Source organism: Arvicola amphibius, chromosome 5, assembly GCF_903992535.2.
Source record: "Arvicola amphibius chromosome 5, mArvAmp1.2, whole genome shotgun sequence".
In the NCBI taxonomy this organism is placed as follows: Eukaryota; Metazoa; Chordata; class Mammalia; order Rodentia; family Cricetidae; genus Arvicola; species Arvicola amphibius.
This window is the reverse complement of record NC_052051.1, coordinates 57,240,005-57,262,833: the sequence shown is the minus strand read 5'-3', so window position 1 is coordinate 57,262,833 and position 22,829 is coordinate 57,240,005. Positions and strand designations below refer to the sequence as shown.

Sequence of the window (22,829 nt, the reverse complement as noted above, 5' to 3'; positions counted from 1 at the left end):
TATTCACATCATAAATTTATGCCAATATATAAATGTATAAATTTATCATAAGTTTTATATTGACATGAAAGAGAAAAAAAATGACACACAGTACTTTTTCACATGTGGTGAAAAGTTTTGCAGAGGGTCCAGAGAGATGGTTTAGCAGTTAAGAGGACTCTTGCTGACCTGAGCTAGGTTGCCAGCACCCACATGGTGACTCACAATCACCTGTAACTCCAGTTCCAGGGGATCCAGTGTCCTCTACCTCCAGGCACACATACATACAAATAAATACAATTTAAAAATGCTTTGGTTTAAAGTTTCATAGGAGATTGAGAAATGCCTTCTATGGTTGGAGATAAGGATTGAAAGCAAATTAAAGTCTCATCATGGAATAGAGTGAACTTAATCTCTCCCACATCAGTTAACCTTGATGCTCACTTTAATAAACCATCTTCTAGAACAGCGTTTTAACTATGTAGAACAATTCTGGAATGTTTGATCAGTTAATTTGTAGGACCACAGCCAGCCTTATTTTATTTCTGATGTTGTGGACAAGAGGAGAGAATATGGGCTGGGCAGTGGTGGCTCACGCATTTAATCCCAGCACTTGGGAGGCAGAGGCAGATGGATCTCTGTGAGTTCAAGGCCAGCCTAGTCTACAAAGTCAGTGCCAGGACTGTTACACAAAGAAACCCTATCTCGAAGAAAAAAAAAAGAGAGAGAGGAGTGAATACACCTTACTTTTAGTAAAAGCAAATTGTTGATAGAGCATGTCCTTTTTGAGGGCTGGAGAGCTGGCTCAGTGCTTGAGAGCAAGTAACGCCCTTGAAAAGGAAATCCACAGTCACCTGTAACTCTGGTTCCAGATGTTTACACACATACACACGCGAATGATCCTTTTTAAAGAGCAGTCTCTTGTGGGCATGTGTAGTGGGTGTGATATAAAACATGTTTCTCCACACAGCTTGTGGTTTTAAACGTTTGACAACAAACACTCTTCTGTGCCTCAGATTCCACGCATCCCTGCTGCCTTCTCGGTCAGACTGCAGAGCTCCAGGCTGATGCCTAATCTCAGAGAAAAGATCGTGGGCCATCCATTGTAGATTCAGAAAAATAAATGTTCTGTAGCTAGATATGGTCTGTGGTAACTTTATTACTTGGGATAAAAAGATAACCACCAGCATTTATGAGTGTGCTTACAGGATTCAAGTATGTAAATCCTGTTAGATACACAGTTCAGTAGATTTGAAGATTTGAATGAATTAGCCAGTATGTTTTTAATAAGTACTTGTCAGTTAAGATTCTGTGCTTTCATTTCTTAATTAGAAATTTAGCTACAATAATGACATAAATAAACTGCTAAAGCAAAAATTATATTTGCTTTTAGTGTTATCTGTGCATTTGCTTATTAAGGGCATTGAATTTATGCTTCCTGTTTGACTCAGTCAAAGGCAACATCCCATGAGCTTTCTAATTGATGGGTAGAAACCCCAAGGGATTAATAATCTTCATAGATGATCTCCAGAGAATGGAAGAAATTCAATAGTTGAATCCAGTTATTTCAAGGGCAGAACTTTTTATTTTTCTATAAAAAGCAAAAATATTGGGAAACATCCTTCCTCGTAAAAACTGGAGTCAGGGGGCAGGAGAGCAGTTAAGAGCCCACAATGCTCCAGAGTGCTGATTCCCAGCACTCGTGTCTGGTGGCTCACAGCTGTCTGATTCTCCAGGTCCAGAAAATCCCATGACCCCATCTAGCCCCCAGGAGCACTCGGCACTTACATGCGCACACCCACACAAGTCATGTACACATAGATATAGCTTAAAGAATCTAATCAAAACCCTGTAAATCAAAAATGATCAGAAACTAACATACTTTTTCCTACTTTGGGTTAAAAGTATTTAAATATGTCTATCTAAAAGAAAAGACTTTAAGTGTGTGTGTGTGTGTGAGTGTGTGTGTGTGTTTTCAAGACAGGGTTTCTCTGTAGCTTTCTAGCTTGTCCTGGAACTAGCTCTTGTAGACCAGGCTGGCCTCAAACTCATAGAAACCCACCTGCCTCTGCCTCCCAAGTGCTGGGATTAAAGGTGTGTGCCACCACACCAGGCTTTTAAAAATATTTTTAATGCGTGCATATGTGTTTCTGCTTGAGATTATGCACACCATATAAGTGCAGCTCCCCATGGAGGCTGCAGAGCACTGCATCCCCTGGAACTGGAGTTGTAGGTGGTTGTGAGCTGCCTGGTGTTGGTGCTGGGACCAGAACCCAGGTCCTCTGCTATAGTAGTAAGCAATCGTAACCATTGAGAACCCAGGTCCTCTGCTACAGTAGTAAGCAATCATAACCATTGAGCCAGTAACCTTTTTCCAGGCTCTCCAATCCTGGAAAAGACTTTTTTTTTTTTAAAGATGTCATGCATTAGAAAGAAAATGACGTAGGGGAGACAAGCAAGTTGTGGCAACAAAGCGGTTGTTCAGGAGTGTAACCCAAAGGGCAGTGCACCCTTTGACAGTGTGAACACATTACAACTGCTTTCTTTGAATCCCACCAAAGGAAGACAGCCTGTTGATACTGAACCCTGTGTTCATTCTGCCCTTCAATCCGAGGGCCTTCAGTGCTAAGACAGGAGCAGACTTTGTGCTACTGCACATCTTCCTATTCCCCATTCTCCTATTGTTCATGTAATAACAGATCTGTAGCTGTGCAGAATTTCTGGTTAGAATGTCTCAAGCTTCTCAAGGACAGTGGTTGTGTTCTGCTCTGCCGATGTCCCCCGGAGCGATAGGAAGCCATGCACTGGGGTGAAGTTGGGGTCTTAGACACAAACTCTTGAAGATGGTGATGTTCTTGTTAATTTCAGCCCTCAATCTGAGTTCTGTGCTCCTCTTGGTTCAGGCTGAAGAATGCAATGACAAGGACAGTTGCCAGGATATCGAGCCATCGGTGACAACTGAGGCTGTGCACTACCTTTATATCCAGGTGAGACCCTGGGGGACAGCCCAGTGACAGGGGCCTCTCGTTGCTTGTTGGACGTGTGTTTTACGATTTGCCACAAGGTGATGGACAAAGGGGCTGATTAACATTGCCAGAGATTAATTGGCCAGGAAAGTTAGAGCATGGACACCTCCCCGTCCCGCCCAGCCTTGAACTCATCGTTTTTCTCAGTGTTATCAGAGGCACCTGGGGGCAGCTCTGGATTCAGGCTGTGCAAGTTCACATCCTGGATCTTCCTGTTACTGCTGCATTAGCTCAGATGAGAGTCTTTAGTGTTTTGTGCCTCAATGTCCCATAACTTAATTATTCTCACAACTAAATAAGATGAAGAAGTGCTTCTAACCATGTCTGAATCCCATAAAGGCAAGAGTGGGCGTGCCTTAACCATCTGCGTGTGTTCATTCTCTGAACAATCCTGCAAAGTGGGTGGGACTCATGGGAGCTTGGAGAGGTCCGGGGCAGAGCCTGGAGGGTGACTCAGAGTGTGCCGGCAGTGGCTGCAGAGGAGAAGACAAAGGCTGACCTGTAAAACAGCCTCACACTTGTGCCTGAGGAATTGCCCACTCTGGTCCTGGCCAGAACTGGAAGCTACTTTCACACATTGACCTTGGCCTTAAATAATGCTACATTGTTTTCTCTCTTAATACAGCCAAGAGGGGGTGAGTCAGAGCCCTGCTTGAATGCTTCCATAAGTATAATATTTTCCTCTAGATTCAAAGAGTATTTGTTATTCTTATACAAATAAAGTCAAGGACATCATTAGGCAAATAAACAATTGAAAATTTGAGATTGGAAGCAATTTTGTAACGTAATAATATTTTATTGCAATCTCAATTTTCACATTTGTAACAAGGATTTTAAACAAGTAAAACATCTTTAAAATAAGCAGCTGTATATATTGTATTTGTTTATATCTTTATATACATTGATGTTTTACCTACATGTATGTCTGTGTGAGGGAGTCAGATCCTCTGAAACTAGAGTTCCAGACAGTTGTGAGCTGCCATATGAGTGCTGAGAATTGAACCCAGGTCCTCTGGAAGAGAACCAATGCTCTTAACCACTGTACTCTCTCTCTCCGGAGAGAGGGAGGGAGGGAGGAAAGAGAGAGAGAGAGAGAGGGAGGGAGGAAAGAGAGAGAGAGAGAGAGAGAGAGAGAGAGAGAGAGAGAGAGAGAGAGAGAGAGAGAGAGAGAGAGAGATTGAGAGAGATTTTTAGTAGGAGCTTAGGGATATAGCTCAGAAGTAGAACAATTGCCTCTCATGCAAGAGGTCCTGGGTTCAGTCCCACTGGGAGAAAAGGTTATATTAGCTGCTAATATTATGTATATTTGCCCCAATGTGTTCTTCAGTACTATTGGTAATTAATATTACTATTAAACACATGTTTGCTCCTAGGGTTTTAGGGGGTGTTTGGGGTGCTCGGAATTGAATCTAGAGCTTCATGTCTGCTTAGAATGTACTGCGCTCTACCACTGAGCTACATCCCTACTCAAGGTGGTTTTTTATAATACTCTTAAGTTTGTTTTATCTCTTTTTTTAAAGATTTATTTATTTATTATGTGTACAACATTCTGCCTCCATGTATGCCTGCAGGCCAGAAGAGGGCACCAGATCTCATTACAAATGGTTGTGAGCCACCGTGTGGTTGCTAGGAATTGAACTCAGGACCTCTGAAAGAGCAGCCAGTGCTCTTAACCTCTGAGCCATCTCTCCAGCCCCTTGTTTTATCTTTTAGCATTAAAAAAAAGACAATTCTTTCCAAAACTGTTTAAAATCCCTGTCACAAGTTTAATGAGTGATTGCGTTGATTGCAAGCTAGTCTCCTCATTTTGAGCCTTTGGTGTGATCAGGTCCCGTCTGCTCCCTCCTTTCTCATAGATGGAGTACTGCGAAAAGAGCACCCTGCGGGACACCATTGACCAGGGCCTGTTCCGAGACACCAGCAGGCTCTGGAGGCTTTTCCGGGAGATTCTGGATGGATTAGCTTATATCCACGAGAAAGTAAGCTTCATAACGTCCCATGTCCATGTATGTGTGTTGCATGAAGGTTTGTGCACGCATTGTGGGGATTAGGGATAAGCTCCCCTCTGAATGTGCTTGTGGATGCCCGAGGTCAACACAGGGTAGGCTGAATGAAAATAGACCCGTAGGCTCGTATATTTGAATACTTGGTCTCCAGTTGGTGAACTCCAGAATGGTGGGAATGCCATTCCCAGTTAGCTCTCTCTGCCTCAGAGTTTGTAGATCAGGATATAAGCTCCCAGCTATTGTTCCAGCACCATGCCTGCCTGTCTGCCACCATCCTCCCCACCGTGATTGTCACAGACTCACCCTCTCAAACTGTGAGCTCAAATAACTCTTCCTTCTGTAAGTCGCCCAGGTCATGGTGTCTTGTCACAATAGAAAAGTAAACCAGACAAATGGGACAAATGTCCTCTATTGCTCTCTCTCTCTATCTCTTTCTAAACATGGAGCTTGCCTTTTCAGCTGGCTAGCCAGCCAGCTTTGAGGATCTGCTTGTCTACCACTCTCTGTGCCCAGACTCAGGTCCTCGTGCTTGCACAGCAAACATCGCACCTACTGAACTGTCTCCCCAGCCCCTACTTCAGAAGCATATTAGAAATCATATAGGAAAATGGAGAAAGACAAGCACACAAAAGAAATGCAGGAAGAGAAAGTGCAGGTTCGATGAAATAGTCTTTTTGCATTTATTTTCATGTATTTGTGTATTTGTGTGTGCGTGTGTGCGCCAGCGAATGTCACTGTGCACACACGGAGGCCAGAGGACAATTTTTTCTTTCCCTCGACCATGTGAATTCCAGGGACCGAACTCAGGCTTGGTGGAAAGGACCTTTGCCTGCTGAGCCACCTTGCTGGCCTAAGTATTATATTTTTGTAGGTAATAGAACAAAGTACCAAAAGACAGGGACAGTACCCAGTGTCAACTCCTGTAGAAAGCAATGAGGAGGGACCCTGGGTCAAATCTTACTCACACCTGTTTTTGTATGGCCTATGAACTAAGGTTAACTTTTATATTTTTAAGTGGCTATAGCAATTAAAAAAATAGTAGCGTGACATGAAATTGAAATTTTATTGTCTGTCAATAAAGTTTTATGGGAACAAACCCGTGCTCATTTTGTCTGTATTTTACCATAACAACAGATTTGAGTAGCTGAGTAGTTGCCATAGAGACTGTATAGTCTGCATTAGTTACTTTTCTGTTGCTGATGACCAAGACAACTTACAGAAGAAAGAAATGATTTGGTCTTAGAGCTCCAAAGGGAGAAGGGTCCATGATAGCGCAGTAGAGGCATGGCGGCAAGATCCTGACAGCTCACATCCTTTCCACAGTGTGGAGAGAGAGCCAGGGCACTGCTAATGGTGGTATGGTGGGAGGCTTTGAATGTACATCCGCCAGCGAGGATGCCCCTCCTAGACCTGCCCCAAAACACGCCACTAACTGGTGACCAAGTGTTCAAATACATGAGCCTATGTTGTTATTCAAACCACCAGATAGCCTTAGAGCCCCAAAATAATATTTTCTCCCTTTATCCTTTATCCTTTATCGGAAGTCTGCCACACCTAGATAAAGAAGACATTTGGACACATACAAAGTGAAGATGGCTCCTTGCTGCTTCTAGTGCTGAGTGAGAATGTGGTCCGTACACACGGATCTGGCTCTAAGTGGTCTAATGCTGCATTCCTAGGAATCTGAAGAAACTAGAAAGCTGCCCAGCAAGGAGAGGAGAGCGGTGCAGTAATGGAGCTTACCTGTGTATAGAAATGTCATTTTAAAGCTAGAAGTCGGCAGTACGGGGAGAACGATCTCAGGCCCGGCTTTGGGGCAAGACATGGCTCACATCTTAAGCGCAGACTTGCCAGTGCACCAGACAGTGAAGACATGTTAGATTTGGGTTTTTCCCCCTTTGCCTTAACTTTTTGAAACTTCAAAATGTTTATACTGTGCCCTGTTCATTTCGAAAAACCAGGACTGTCATCTACATAGCATAATCTTTAAGGTGAAAAATAAGAGGGGATTCTAATGGATGCCATTAAATCTTCTCTAGGGTCCCGTCTTGGGGTCCTGGGACTGTGCTCTGTGCACCCAGTATCTGCAGACTAGCACTGGGTCCCCAGCACTGTTCATCAACCACACACACAGGCACAAACATGTGACAGGTCCATGCTTGAGAGGGACTCTTGTTCTCAGAGCCAGAAGTCGCCTTAATAGCATAGTAAAAGGAAGAGTTCTTATTCCAGTTAGCACTTCTAGGTGGGAGAATGAGCGTGGTGAGCCCTCAGGAGAAGGAGAAAACAGGATCCCTGTGATGCCATCCTTGAGCTCCTCCCAGGAGCTGGCAGAATAAACTCAAATTGTTAGAATAATGTGCAAGGCTCATGAAAGAGTGGAACAGGTAAATGTACAACTAGGATGGGTGGAGAAGCTTAGAGGGACCTGGGCAGGAGAAGCCATGCAGAGTAGCAGGAGCGGGCATGAGAGTAGTGTGGGGCCCGACCAGAGCGGGATTTCGTGCTGCGGTAGAGGGAAAGGTGATGAGGTCTCTGAGGGGAGCTGGTGGAGGGAGCCTGGGAGGACCCGCTTGGGACCACCAGTGGGGAGGCCACAGCATCCTCAGGACATTCCAGAGGTCAGACATGGAGGACCAGGTGGAGAGATGTAAAGGGTTAGACTCTGTGGGAAGCGATTGTTGGACTCTTCCTTGTCTTCCAACAGGGAATGATTCACAGGGATTTGAAGCCTGTCAACATTTTTTTGGATTCTGATGACCATGTGAAGATTGGTGATTTTGGTTTGGCGACAGACCATCTAGCCTTCCCTGTGAGTATTTTTAAAAGCGGGTAATGCCTGGACATTACCTGGGTGCATGAATAGTCCTGGAAATAAAAAGATGGGATAGTGTGCCCTGCCATGTTGCCCTCTGCTGGGAGGCGGGGCCGAAGGGATGCAAGCGTCTCTTAGGCTTTGAATCTAAAGGACGTGAAGTTATTGGTTTATGAACAATGTTTACATAGAAGGTATACAATATTTTCTGAAATAATTTGAAAAGATGCTTTACATGTAAGGACCTGTTAGCTGGTTTGCAGAGGTGAGACTCAGTCCTGGACAAGCATTGGTCCGACACTGGCATTGGTTTAGCATACAGAGCTGGTTAATGTGAGGTAGGGAAGCAGTAAGATAAGGAGGGGCAGAGACGTGGTTGTGAGGAACAAAAAAGGCTGTAGACCCAGTGCTGTGCCGCATACCGTAGTCTCAGCTCTTAGATGGTTGAGGCAAAAGAACCGGTTAAACCCAGGTGTTCAAGACCAACCTGAGCCACACAATGAGACCCCTGACACCAAGGATAAAGAAAGACTCTATAACAACAGTGGCATTATGAATGGGCCTTAAGGGTAGGTAGGAATCTAGCAGGCCAGAGTCAGGGCAGAGCATGGTTCTACTGGGGCAGGGACCTCCAGTATAAGCCAAGGGCCTAGGTGAGTACCCCATGTTCTGATTGGCTGGAACTGTGAGGTGTAGGGCTGGTGTGAAGAGAGGAAGTCTTTGGAAAGTTGGGCACACTCGAGTGCCAGGGCCCTGCTTAATATCCTAAGCTAGCTTTTAGGTAACATGATCATGGTAAGTGCAGCTCATCCAAGGCTGGTCAGAGAAAGAAAAGAGAATTAGACGATGACAAGCATAGTCATCAGGCCTAACTTAGCAGGTGAAATTCGGGGTGGAGAGTAAGGAGACAGAAAAGAGCTGGGAGTGGCGGTGAGCGCCTATTCTCCCAGCATGCAGCAGGCAGAGGCAGGAGGACTACTACGAATTCAAGACCAGCCTAGGTTGCATAGCAAGTTCTAGGCCAGCCAGAGTTATGGAGTGAGATCCTAGCACCCACTCCCGAACACAGGAGGTGAAAGAGGAGCAACAGAGACCGGGTCCTGCGCCCAGGGGGTGAAGCACACTGAAAAGTGCAGAAACCACGCCCAGGCTGCACGAAGGAATGTTATCCCCAGCTGAAGAACCAGCACAGCTCTGCAGCCTCACTGACTCAGGCAGCAAACAGCACTCAGGCCTTGTCTGTAAAGTCTGCGCATTCTAGGACCTGTGTCAAAGACTTGCAGCAGAGTAGAACAGAAGACGAGCAGAGCGCCTGGAGGGGAGGTCTGGCTGTGTCAGCTGCTCCTCCGTGGCTGCAGCGCAGAGAGTTTATTTAGGGATTACAGTTTCAGAGGGTTAGAGTCCATGGTGGCAAAGCTGGGGTAGCTAGCATGTGAGGCAAGCAGGAGACAGAGAGCACACTGGGAATGACGTGGATCTTTTAAACCCCTAAGCCTGCCCCAGTGGCATACTTCCTCCAGCAAGGCCACATCTGGTACTCTTCTCCCAGACAGCCACCAGCTAGGGACCAAGTATTCAAATGTCTAAGATTGTGGGCAATAAATATCTCTCTTAAACCACATGCTCATTTAGGGTGTGACCGAGAGGTGTGGGGAAGAGGGCGAGACTGCCCAGTGAGCATTTCAGAAAGGGACAAATTAGTGCCCAGCCTTTAGGGAGAGAGCAACAGCAAAGCTGGCCTGGAAAAGTTGTAGCACCACAAAAGCAGAGCCAAGGCTTCGCTGCAGTTTTTTAGCATCATGTGCTTCCCGGTAAACAGTTCTGTTCTCGGAGTTTGTGGTCTGAACATAATTGGTTTCTATAAAGAGTGTGGGCCTTTTTGTCCTGAAGAGAGCTGCCCAGTGAATTCCTCTTCTTCCTCTGGTTTTCCCAGGGTTTCCTTTGAGCCTTTGCATCAATAGGTTAACTAGATATAAAAAAAATAAGTAAATGAGATAACTCAGAAAAGCATGGTGTTAGCCACACAGCGGTGGAGCACACAGCGGTGGAGCACACCTTTAATCCCAGTACTCAGGAGGCTGAAGCAGGCGGATCTCAAGAGCTTGAGGCCAGCCTGGTCTAGGGCTACACAGAGAAACTCTGCCTTGAAAAAACAAACTAACAAAAAAAGCATGGTGATAATTATTCTGACGTCCATGTTAGCTTTTCAGGCTTTGTTTAGAAATGGATGAGCCATTCCCATGGGATGCACTAAGGTTTTAACCTGTACTCGATTGTGTTTTAGACTGATGGCAAACAGGAAGACCAGGCAGGCGATCACGTGATTAAGTCCGACCCTTCAGGTAGAGCCTCTCTTTCATCCATGTGTTTAAAGCAGACTTTAAAACTTCTCAGCCTGATACTTGACTTTTACTTGTAAAGACTTTATTCTGAAGTGAACTGAAATTATTGTTTGAATAGTTTTTATGGAAGTTTTAAGTTGCTTTTTGGACTTTTTTAAAGATTTATTTATTATGTATACAGCATTTTTCCTGCATGTATGCCTACACACCAGAAGAGGGCACCAGATTTCATCATAGATGGTTGTGAGCCACCATGTGGTTGCTGGGAATTGAACTCAGGACTTCTGGAAGAGCAGCCAGTACTCTTAACCTCTGAGCCATCTCTCCAGCCCCATTTTTTGGATTTTTTGGAGGGGGGGTCTTTTTCACTATGTTAATAGTTCTTCAGAAACATAAGAGCTTCAGTTAGTAGACTAATGGTCTCCTGGAGGCCTAATGCTGTGTTTTGAGCAACCCCAGTTGGTCCTGTCAGGTTACCTCAAGCCCTGGCCTGTCTGGGATCCTATCTAGCCCTCGCTTCCTGTGTAAGCAGACTCCCTTGTGTGAGGCAGTGCTGGGCAGTGTAGGGCTCACGCTTGCTCCTGGTGAGTACTGCACACAGGATACAGACCAGGCCTCACCTTTAAGAAGCTCTTTTTGGTTTAGGCCAACAAGATGGCTCAGCAGGTAGAGGTGCTCGCCGCCAAGCCTGATGACCTGAGTCCAATCCCTGGAGCCATTGGTGGAAGATACAACAAATTCCCACAAGTTCTCCTCTGACCCCCACATGCCACAGACATGTCACAGCACACACACACACACACACACACACACACACACAGAGTTGTGAGCAAGGGTGAGGAGGAAGCCCTTTGGTTCTCAGTTTTCTTTATCTAGACCTGGGGGGTGTAGCTCACTGCCACTCACTGGCATGCACAAGGCCTTGGGTTCAGTACTTAGCCCATGGCTGGAATGCTCTCCTTCTGGTTTCCTCCACAGGCCATTTGACTGGCATGGTTGGCACTGCTCTCTATGTAAGCCCTGAGGTCCAAGGAAGCACCAAGTCTGCATATAACCAGGTATAGAGTGTGTTTGAGTATGGGGAAGCGGGCGAGGGAGGGAAGGTCTCAAGAGTAAGTTACAAGAAAGACCTGATATCAGGATTGTAACAGGTAGAGTTTAGAGGCCAGCTGAAATAGGAACAGTCGCTGATTCCCATCTAGGCAGGACATGCAGCAGTACCCAAGGGCAGCAATTGAAGCTGGCCTCGTTGTTGCAGAAGCTTGCAGGCCCTCTATCCATTATGTGAGTCACTCTCTGCTATTCCTCTACTGAGGTCAGGAACACAGGGAGCAAGGCAGTCACAGGAATAAGAGAGCTGTGTTCCCAGCCCTCAGGGAGCTGACCCAGATGATGGAATCAACAAGGAACCAGGAAGAAATGAGAGAAATACCCCAAATATCATGAGGCCTATGAAGAAATGAATTGAGTAGCAAGGCAGTAGTGGGAGCCTGGCAGTCATGGAGAATTGTTTTCTTAAGTTCTGGGCACCCAATCCCAAAGACCTTAAACATTCTAGGCAGGTGTTCTACCACCAAGACCCTTAAAAGGATGGCATTTAGAATGAAGGACGAACAAAGACAGGCCAGGGCTAGGGAAGTGGCTCAGTAGAGCACTTGGCCTGCATGTGAAAGGCTTGGTCCTGTCGGTGGCAATGACAAGCCATGGCTGGAGCATGCCAGAGAGGGAAGGGGTGAAGCAGGGGAAGTAGCGAGTCAGGACAGGTTCTTGTAAGGGGAAAACTTTCTGTGCAGCATGGTAACTATAGCTTATAACAATGTCTAGACACTTCAGACAGTGCAGAAACCAGCTCTCAAATGTTCTTAGAGAGAGAGAGAGAGAGAGAGAGAGAGAGAGAGAGAGAGAGAGAGAGAGAGAGAGAGAGAGAGAGAGAGAGGGGTAGCTATTTAAATAGATGGGCATGTTAGCGTGACTGTGACAATCATATCTGAGTGGAGACTTGGATGATTTCTGTTTAAATTATAGTCTGAAGACTTGTTAGAATAGGTCATCAGCTTTCTCAACCCCATCCCAATGCAGACCACAGTTCCTGGAATTCACTCAGACAGCAGAACCCTCTAAAGTCGATTCTGCCTTCCCCACAGAAAGTGGATCTCTTCAGCCTGGGAATTATCTTCTTCGAGATGTCCTATCACCCCATGGTGACAGCCTCGGAAAGAATCTTCGTTCTCAACCAGCTTCGAGATGTGGGTGTCAGATAAGTTTGCTGCATACACTCCTGTGTCCCCAGTCTCGTGTGGAGAGCAGAACCCAAAGCAGAATTTTTCCCTGGCATTTGTAATAGAGAAGAGGCTATCAATTGTTGATTAAAACAAACAAAAACAAACAAACAAACTGATTTTAGCCTATAGCCAGGCTGGCCTGAAGCATGAGATTCCCTGTCTTAATGTACCAAATGCTGGGATTACAGGTGTGTGACACCAATCCTGACTGCCTCCTGTCATTTTAATGACTCTCATTGGCTGATATATGGTAAGATAATCAGCTGTCATTCTCAGTGACCGTCTTCAGAGCAAGGAGAGTCTCCTTATTTAAGGTGTTAACATAGCAGTTTTGATAACTAGAGACTGTCAGTATAGACTGTTGTTCTGTGTTCTAGTAAGAGAAAAACCTACATCTCTCAGCGATGAAAAACTGTTTGAGATGAGCGAGCCTAGGCTACATAAGACTTGAAACCTTATCTCCTCTCCCGCCCCCCAGAAACAAAGATTCATATTGAACAGACCTGGTCTTGTAGTGCGTAAAGCAAATCTAAATGACCAGAAGTTAAAATGGATCTGAAGTCTGGAGACAGGCCCCTGTGGCAGAGTATTTGCCGAGCCTGACACACACATTTCTCTCAAAAATATCAGTCATTTGAGCTGTTTTCCCCAGTGAAATTTCCACTCATGTTCTTGAGACTGCCCCTTGCCTCTGTTGCTGCTTGAGCTCATAGAGATGAGTGCTACAGGGCGCCAGGTCAAGGATGCCCATGACACCAGGGCATTAAGAAAGTGGAGAGAAAAGCCTGGGCAATTTAGACTTCGTCATTTGTGAGCCACAGATCTGGAGAGCCTTTCTCATCCTTGGGGAGCAAAAGCAAGCAAACTAAATTGCATACAGCAAGCCTGGCTTGGTGGTGCACACCTGCAGTCCCAGCATATAAGAGGAAGGGTCATGAGTTCAAGGCCAGCCTGGACTGTACAGCAAGATCCTGTCAACACCATAGTAGATAACAAACTAGTCAATAGCTCACACACTGAGATGGGTTTAGATTCTCTCTTTTTTTAAACTTAAGGGAGGTGATTTCCACAGCATAGGCAGTCATTTGGGTGAAGTCTTCACTATACTCTGTGTGTACTGGAAGGGGTGAGCCCAGGGTATGGGGGAGGTGTCGTGTTAATGAATTTTTAAAAACCTACGGATACTTTGGACAATAGTTGAATTACTTTTGGCAGCAGCATGTGGGTAGCAGCTCACGGGGTGTCAGTGAACCAAGGGCTGGAATGTCCCCAGATGAGGATGTCCTTGAGAAATTGCCTGACTGTGACAGGAAATGACTTAGTTCTTTCATTTCAAGACTGTCTAGACTATCAAGTTAATCTTGTAACTGCGGTCCTGTTCATCGGAAAAGTGAGGATTTGGAGGAATGATCGGGATTAGTGCTAACTAAATATAGCCTGAGCCGGCCTCAGACTCGGCTGTGGATCTGAGGCTGTTGATCCTCCTACCTCCACACACCAAGTTTTTCTCTTAGGTTGATGATTTGATGACATTTTGCCTTTTTTCATTGTGTGTCTCATTAAACCTACTTTGTGTCTCTATGAAACCCTTAAGTTTAATATGTCCTGTGTGCTGACTTTTATCAACGAGGACAGTCAGGGCAAGTCTCTTACTTAAATTATCTCTCATTTAAACTTAAGGGAGGTGATTTCCACAACCTAGGCAGTCATTGGGTGAAGTCTACCCTAGTAGTGTGTGCTGGAAGAGTGAGCACGGTCGTGGGGAAGGTGTCATGGTAGCAGATTTTAATTGGCTCTTTGGTTATCTTTCTGTGATGAATAAAAGCTTTGCCCGTGGCAGTCTGCCAAGCACTTGCTGATTTGAATATAATACTCTCTTAGCCCTCATCGCCCAGGTTCCCAGAGGACTTCGATGATGGAGAGCACGCCAAGCAGGTAATTCGCTGCTGCTTTCATTGCTGTGGCTTCAGTCTTGGGTGTTAATTACTGTTTTTCTTCATATTCAATTAGTAATCTTCTGCCACTCATTCTCTTGTCTTCTAAGAAAAACATGGGGGGAATATCAAAAGACATAGCTCTTAAAATGTTACTAGACTTGAGATACACTATAAAAAGGCCAAGGTCTGACAGAGCAAATTAACAAACTCCAGAGTTCTTTTGTGAGTTTAATTGTGCCTTTGAAGTATTACTTGGACCATCAGCTTAGCTGTGGGAGGCAGGGAAGAAAAGCTTTTGACAAGTTGCTTTAGATAAAACTTAGAACTTGAAGGGAAAAATTAAATTATATTCTTAGTCTGTTTTGTGGTTTTGCAGGAAGGCTTACACTCTCCAAGTGATCTGCTGTTACAGGTTTGGGGTTGTTTGGTTTTGTAATGCTGGGGGAATCAAACCCAGCCCCCGCCCCATGCTAGGCAAGTGCTCTACCACTGAGCTATCTCTGCAGCTAATGTTGCAGTATTTCAAAGCAAGGTCATTTTTCACATATACCATAACTGTCCGAGTGTGAGTGTGTGGTTCGTCTCAGGCTAACACTGGCACCCAGCTAACATGAGGGCTCCTCATGAGCCATGTGCTGAGCTGCTGCTCCTTTCTCTTGCTGACAGTGGTTTGCTGTGGTGGGGGCTTCACTCACTAATGCTCATCGCAGGGAAACTTGTTCCTGACACTGACTTTTCTTGTCTATGATGGCTGGACAGAAGTCACTTATTTAAACTACCGGTGTAGGCGGAGTTTCTCTGTCTCGGCAGCCACTCCCAAATAACCATTCCAAGACTTATTCTTAGTTATAAATGCTTGCCCGATAGCTCAGGCGGGTGCGTGTCTTTAATCCCAGCCCTCAGGAGACAGAGGCAGCTAGATCTCTTCAAAGCATGGTCTATGTAGTAAGTTCCAGACCAGGCAGCTATATAGTGAGACCCTGTCTAAAAAAGAAGAAAAAGAGTCCTTATGAAACCTTTCAAAAGTTTCTGTTGCTTCAGAGGGATCTGTACTACAGACACATAACAAACAACATAAAACAAGGGAATTCCAGGGAATGGGATTGGTAAATAGCGTAAATGGAGGAATAGCAAAGACAACCGTAATCAGCACTGATGGTGCTAGCTGCCCTGTGCTTTATGCTAAGTGCGAACAGTAGGCATCGGGCTCTTTGGTGTTTTCTCCGTATCCCCTTTTTTATACAATAATATGTGTTTCTAAGAATTAGCTCAGCTGCTGTGTGGTCTGATAAGTTAAGGATGTTTCGATTGTTGGTGACAGAGATATAGAAAGGGCCTCTCCCTTTCGAGAAATTGTCCAGACATTTACCCACAAGTCTGTGGTCATGACAAGGTACGACTGGCACAGTCAGAACTCTCAGAAATGTCAGCTAAGTGTAAGAAGTGTCCTGAGCCACGGCCTGTTGGGGAGATTCCTGAGCCCTGCCTGCTGTGCCCTCACCAGCTGTGTGCCGGTTGCACTGCAGAAATCCGTCATCTCCTGGCTCTTGAACCATGATCCAGCTAAACGGCCCACAGCCACAGAGCTGCTCAAGAGTGAGCTGCTGCCCCCGCCACAGATGGAGGAGTCGGAGCTGCACGAAGTGCTGCACCACACGCTGGCCAACATAGACGGGAAGGCCTACCGCACCATGATGGGACAGATCTTCTCCCAGCGCATCTCCCCCGCCATAGACTACACGTACGACAGTGACATCCTGAAGGTGGGCTGAGCCTCGCAGACAGTGGCTTTCTCCTTTACTCTTTGATAGTCTTTATGTATATCTAGGATACGTTCTGATCGCATTCCTCCATCTGCCCGTTCTTACCCTCCTCCCACTCCAACCCCCCTCCCCCGCTAATGTTTATCTAACCTTCATGCTGTATGTTTTTTAAGTTGCATTTATTTATGGGGATGGGCACACCATACATGTCATGGTACCATACATGTCATGGTGCACACGTGGAGGAGTTTCTCATTCTTCCCATTACATGTAACTCAGGGATAGAACACAAACTCTCAGGCTAGGCAACAAGTACCTTCACCTGCTGAGCCTTCCCACTTCTGGTTTGGGTTTGGTTTTACGAACCCAGTGATGCACTGGGTTTAACCAGCTGTTTCTCCACTGTAAGTTCTTGACTTAAGTTCCAAAAAACCCCAAAAGCACATGCAAAAAGTGTGACTGTGCATAGCTCAGGGAAGAGCCATGCTGGTAATCACTTACTTGATTCTTGACCCTTCTCACTCTGTGCCCACCCAAGAGACTATGAGACAGAGCCCAACCCAGATGTCCAAGCAGGGACATTGAAGCACTCAGATCCATGGGAGATAACAGTGGCTCCCAGCACTGGCACATGGCCTAGGAAGCTGATACAAAGTTCCCTGGCTCCCTAGCAGCTCTGGTGCCTGGCCTGAACTCTTCAGCTATGAGCATCTCAAGAGTCTTTAAAAACTTCCAGATAGTTACTGAATAGTAGTCAAAATGTCAATTTTAGGAGCCTTTATTATTTCATTTCTAAAAATATAAAACAGAAGAATCTGAAACAATCTAGAGAAATATTTAAGAAGTTGGGTGAATAGATAATCAATATTGGTTATCTTTGCCACGTAATTCTATATCGTTAGCCTGTAGTATAATTACAAGATAGAATAGTAGAGGAAATAGTATAGATTTTAAGTGTATATGGAAGCCGGGTAGTGGTGGCGCACATCTTTAATCCCAGCACTCAGGAGACAGAAGCAGGCAAATCTCTGTGAGTTCAAGGCCAGCCTGGTCTACAGTGCAAGTTCTAGTACAGGCTCCAAAGTTACAGAGAAACCCAGTCTCAGAAAAAAAAAAAAAAAAAATCCTTGGATAGTTTCTTACATGACTACAGGTAACCTTATTTTGTCTTTTTGCTTATTTTTCATTTCTAAAATTACTATAATTAGATGGGATGAAAAGGAAATCCCTTAAGCAAATATATACATGTCTGTCCTCTAAATACATTCAAAGAAACACTTGTTGAGACTTCTGCCATGATCCTGGTACTGAGCTGCACAGCGCCAAATGTCAACCGCAGACTGACATTTTAGTGGAACTCTTGGATGAGGCTCGGTGATGACATTTTAACTGATCTCGTTTTAGGGCAACTTCTTGATTCGTACAGCCAAGATTCAGCAGTTTGTATGTGAGACCATCATCCGCGTCTTTAGAAGGCATGGTACGTCCTGTTCTAAAACCACGCCTTCTCAAACAGTTCTCTAGACTCCGTAGGAAGTTCTTCCAGGGGCTGAGGAGGTGGCTCGGTCTGCAGAGCACCTGCACACGAGCGTGAGGACCTGAGTTCAGTCCTTAGCCCCACGGGGAAAATCTGGATATGGCAGCATGCATCTGGGCCACAGAGGCAGGAGGATCCCTGGAGCTCAGTGGCCAGACAGCCACCTCAGTCAATAAGCGCCAGGCTCAGTGAGAGGAGCTCACAAAAGAGAGTGAGGAACACCCTGCCATCAACCTCCAGCATATGTGCACACCTAATATACAAACTGTGTGTGTGTGCATAGCAACACAGACAAACCACACAGATATACACACACACAGGAAAGAAGAGAAAGGAAGGCCAGGTATGGCTGTATGCTTGTACTCACCTGAAATCTCAGCACACAGGGCTAAGGCAAGAGGATGAGTGTGAGGCAATATAGTGAGGCCCTGTTTTAAGGAAAGGGGGGACAAACCTACTACTGACGGATTTCAGTATAACTGCATATTAATATTCAGTTATAAGCAGTTAACATGTGAAGTTTGTTTGTTTTCATAGCTCTGCTGGCTAAGGAAAAACTGGTTTGACTGCTCCAGCCTTGCTACTAAAATACAGTTGGCTTGTGGGGTCTAAAATCTGGCTAAATTGGCAGACTTAGCCCTAACTGGGTTCTCCATTTGGAAACTGAGGAAATATTGGCAATGGGCATTCAGTGACCCTGGGGCAGGCCACTCACCTGTGGGTTTGTGTGCATTCTGGGTTGTTTCCGAAGCAGCGTGAGAACCCGAGGTTCAGTTGCTTTTTCCGTATTTTGGTGTAGGAGCTGTCCAGCTGTGTACCCCGCTGCTGCTTCCCCGAAACAGGCAAATATACGAGCACAATGAAGCCGCTGTGTTCATGGACCACAGTGGCATGCTGGTGATGCTTCCTTTCGACTTGCGGGTGAGCCGGGATGCTCCAAAAGCCTGGGTGCCATATCTGCTGTGTTAAAGAATTACCCTTCCAGATACCCCTCACTATAGATACACCTCCCTATATGGGGTGTCACCTTAAGGAAAAGAATAATCAGAGTAAAAACACATTAGAGTTCAGTAAATGTTTGAGCCTGTATTGTGGATGCTAAGGTCCACAGGGTAACCTTACAACAAGGCAACCTCAACTCAGACAAATAAATGTAGGGATTATTTATTTCCCAGCTAGATCTTCAGTAGAATCCCAAAATGTTACTATTCAGAGCAGTTAATGCTTGCAACAGCTAATTGGGTGTGCTGACTTCTGCCCGTGTTCTTTTTCATGTGATCCCCAGGGCTCCCTTAGCCAGCAACAGCCTTGGTCTTTCACTCCTCTTGCCTTGACTGCTAACAAACCCATTGGTAACTGCACTGTGACACAAGGAAAACGTGCAGTGAGTACGATAGGCAGGGCTCCATCCCTAATGTACAGAAGGGGAGTGTGCACTTAGCACGTGCAATGCTCTGGGTTCCATCCTCAGTACCAAAACATTTTAAAAACTACAAACAGAGACATAAAGAAAGCATATAACCAGGCAATGCTCAGATGGGAAATGAATAACACTGAAAAACTTCCAAAGGGTGTCGAGGACATGCCTAGACATGTGGCTGTGCACACGTGCTTACCTTTACTCAGCAGACTGCAGAAATGTTTAAATTATGTTATCCAGAGATGACCAGGATTCAGGAAGATTGCCAATGAGAATATTAATTGCCAAGTCTTTAGAAAAGTAATGAAAGTAGTGAAACATTTTAAAACTTTTTTAAATGTTTGTGTGTATATCTATGTAAGTGTATGCCATGTGTGTGTGCAGAGGCCAGGAGAGGGCGTTAGATCCCCTGGACCTGGAGTTACAAGCAATTGTGAGCAATCCATCTTGGGCACTGAAAACAGAACTCAGATGCTCTGAAGAGCAGAAAGTACTCTTAACCACTGACCCCAAAAATTTTAAATTTCTGATACACATTCCATATTCTATGAAATGGCAATATACTTTAAGAGTTTTTGTTGTTTTAATAACATAGTAAATGAGCGTTGAAAGGAATTGAAAGCGATCATGTTTGTCTATAAGAGAATGGTTAAATGTATGTCATCAATATTAGGAATACTAAGCTATTTAAAAAATTTAGCTGGGCATGGTGGCCTACACCTGTAATCTCAGCACTTGGAGGTTAAAGCAGGAGAATTACCAATTTGAGGCTCATCCAGATTATGTGTTGAGACTCACCCGAGACAAATTAGAGGGACTGGAGAGATGGCTCAGAGGTTAAGAGCACTTACTGCTCTTGCCAAGGACCCAGATTCAGTTCCCAGCATCCACATGAATGTTCACAGCTGCCTGTAGCTCCAGTTTCAGGGCATCTATCACCCTGTTCTAACCTCTGCAGGCACATACATGCATGTGATACCTGCATGTACATTCAGGGACACACACATACACATAAAATAAAGTATTTAAAAATTAGAGTTACAAGTATTCGTATATGTAAGGTTAAATACATACGTACATATATATACATAAATACTATATCTTGTCTTTAAACATGTCCAAACTATATTGATAGCTTAAGAACTAAGCACAGGGGGCTGCAGAGATGGCTCAGTGGTTAAGAGCTCTGCCTGCTCTTCCAAAGGTCCTGAGATCGAGTCCCAGCAACCACATGGTGGCTCACAGACATCTGTAATGAGATTTGGTGCCCTCTTCTGGCCTGCAGGGATACATGCAGGCAGAGCACTGTATACGTAATAAATAAATAAATAAAAATTTAAAAAAAAGAACTAAGTACAAAGGAACTCTAAAATTCCACTTTTGTTGTAAAGGTTTCTAAAACTGAAAGGAACTTGTGTGTTCATGAGGTGCTGTGTGTGTCACATGCACTTGGTATATATGTGAGAAGAGCACACTAACACATGTGTGAATCACCATACACACCAGCCTGTCTTGGCCTCTCCAAAAATGTAACGTGTCAAGAAGGACCTCAGAATTTCTACCTACTTTCCTAGAAGGAGGAATACAACAAAGGCTTCTTTGCTTTTCTTTTTTATGTCTAATTTTTAAGGCTTATTGCAAAAACAACTTTTGTTTTTATGATGTAAAAGGAAATTCCTCCCAAATTATTATGTGTATGGGGGGGAGGAGAGGCCAAGGGCCCTGTGCACATGCTTGTGGTGGTCATGCTGGGAGTAGTGAGGAGAGGCCAAGGGCCCTGTGCACATGCTTGTGGTGGTCATGCTGGGAGTAGCGAGGAGAGGCCAAGGGCCCTGTGCACATGCTTGTGGTGGTCATGCTGGGAGTAGCACTCAGGGCCCTAGTTATGTGAACCCAGTGAGCTACACTCTCGGCCCTTCCTTCTGTACTTTGGACCTTTGCTTTCCTTTTAAGGAAATTATTTTTTGTAATTATTAGTTTGGAATTAATTAATAATTAATATTAGTTTGGAATTATTTTTTGATAGAAGTGAATAAACCTATCATCATTTGGGTTCTATTAAAGAGTAAAAGTACAGAAGTTACATAGTAGTGCTTAAAGCTGATTTCTTACTCTCTGGTTACTAAGGGATTGGTAAGGGCAGGTAGTTAACCTCCTTTTCCATACACCTATAGGCAAATGCAAAAACTAAGAGAAGTCATTGTCTGCATTTTGGCACATTAAGAATACTGTCACGTCTCTTTGGGAAGTCTAACACTGGTTTGATTATGTGTGGGTAGTTTCCTTTTAGAGACTGATAAGAAACTCAGGAAATTCACCTTAAGAGATAGTACTCATTTTTACTATAATAATGAGAATTTTTTTAACTGTATTAGAATGTGAGAGAGAGAGAAAGGGAAATACGTAGGAATATGTCTATAGAGACCAGGAGACAACTTCTGGGAGTCGGTTCTGTCCTTCTAGCATGAATTCTGGGATTCAATCCCAGGTCATTATGTTTACATGGTGTCTTAGGGTTTCTATTGCTCTGATAAAACACCATGACCAAAAGCAGCTTAGGGAGGAGAGGGTTCATTTCTTCTTATACTTCCACATCACAGTCTATTATGAAGGGAAGTCAGGCAGGGACCTGGAGGCAGGAACTGATGCGGAGGCCATGGAGGAATGCTGCTTACTGGCCTACCCCTAGTGACTTGTTCAGCCTGCTTTTTCATTGCACCAAGACTACCAGCCCATGGGAGCATTACCCACAGTGGGCTGGGCCCTCCCACATCAATCATCAATCAAGAAAATGACCCATATACTTGTCTGTAGGACAGTCTTATGGAAGCATTTCCTCAAATGATATTTCTTCTTCCCAGGTGGCCATAACTTGTGTCTGTTGACATAAAAGCTAGCCAATACAGATGGCAAGCCTTTTTACCCACTAAACTAAATCTCTAGCCCCTAAACTACATCTTAAAAAGGATAGATAGCCAATAACCTAAGCAGATTACAAACAGGCATAATAAAATAGCTATGTTTTCAACGACAACAAAAAAGAATTTTTCTGCCGGGCGGTGGTGGCACACGCCTTTAATCCCAGCACTCGGGAGGCAGAGGCAGGCGGATCTCTGAGTTCGAGGCTAGCCTGGTCTACAAGAGCTAGTTCCAGGACAGTCCCTAGAAACTACAAGGAAACCCTGTCTGGAAAAAAAAAAAAAAAAAAAAAAAAAGAATTTTTCTGAGACTTCAGAAAAGCCACAGTGACTAGAGTCTACTGCCATTGAAGGACTCAAGACCGTGTTGGAGGTGAGTACTCTCAGGGTACCACTGGGTGTCACTTAAGGTTAGGGTATAGTTTTAAAGAAGAGCATCAACAGGCTATTTCGTCATTGTGCTGATGTCACTGAGTGTGCGGGCTGGAAGATGGCTGGCAGCAGTCTGGAGCTGCTGCTGCAGGTGCAATCATTCTGACCTCTCTGTTAAGCAGGTTTACTATTAGTGATTACCCCAACACCACTGAGTTGTATACCTTAAAACAATGTGTGGGTAAAGCTGTTTTAAGAACCAAAAGAATAGAGTAGTTGTCCCCTCTTGACACAGGTCTTTAAAACTTTCTTCTTTCAGGTCCCTTTTGCAAGATATGTGGCAAGAAATAACATACTGAATTTAAAACGGTAAGTCACATGACTGCCCAGCACGGAGGAGACATGGGAAAGAAATCAGGGAAGAGTGGGGTT

The 22,829-nt window shown here is 44.8% G+C and overlaps 1 protein-coding gene across 3 annotated transcripts in view; it reads left to right on the top strand.

Annotated features, from left to right (window-relative positions):
- Positions 1-22,829, top strand: part of Eif2ak4 (eukaryotic translation initiation factor 2 alpha kinase 4) — a 93,285-nt gene that overhangs the window by 47,655 nt on the left and 22,801 nt on the right. For all 3 annotated transcript variants that reach the window (XR_005285351.1, XM_038329358.2, XM_038329360.1), the window contains exons 14-24: positions 2,883-2,966; positions 4,862-4,984; positions 7,719-7,823; positions 10,111-10,168; positions 11,147-11,226; positions 12,313-12,414; positions 14,332-14,385; positions 15,914-16,150; positions 17,555-17,630; positions 18,487-18,608; positions 22,717-22,766. Coding sequence is in view for 2 of the 3 variants with exons in the window: in XM_038329358.2 (XP_038185286.1) it covers positions 2,883-2,966; positions 4,862-4,984; positions 7,719-7,823; positions 10,111-10,168; positions 11,147-11,226; positions 12,313-12,414; positions 14,332-14,385; positions 15,914-16,150; positions 17,555-17,630; positions 18,487-18,608; positions 22,717-22,766 (1,091 nt within the window). In the remaining variant the exon portion in view is untranslated. The remainder of the gene's footprint in view (positions 1-2,882; positions 2,967-4,861; positions 4,985-7,718; positions 7,824-10,110; positions 10,169-11,146; positions 11,227-12,312; positions 12,415-14,331; positions 14,386-15,913; positions 16,151-17,554; positions 17,631-18,486; positions 18,609-22,716; positions 22,767-22,829) is intronic.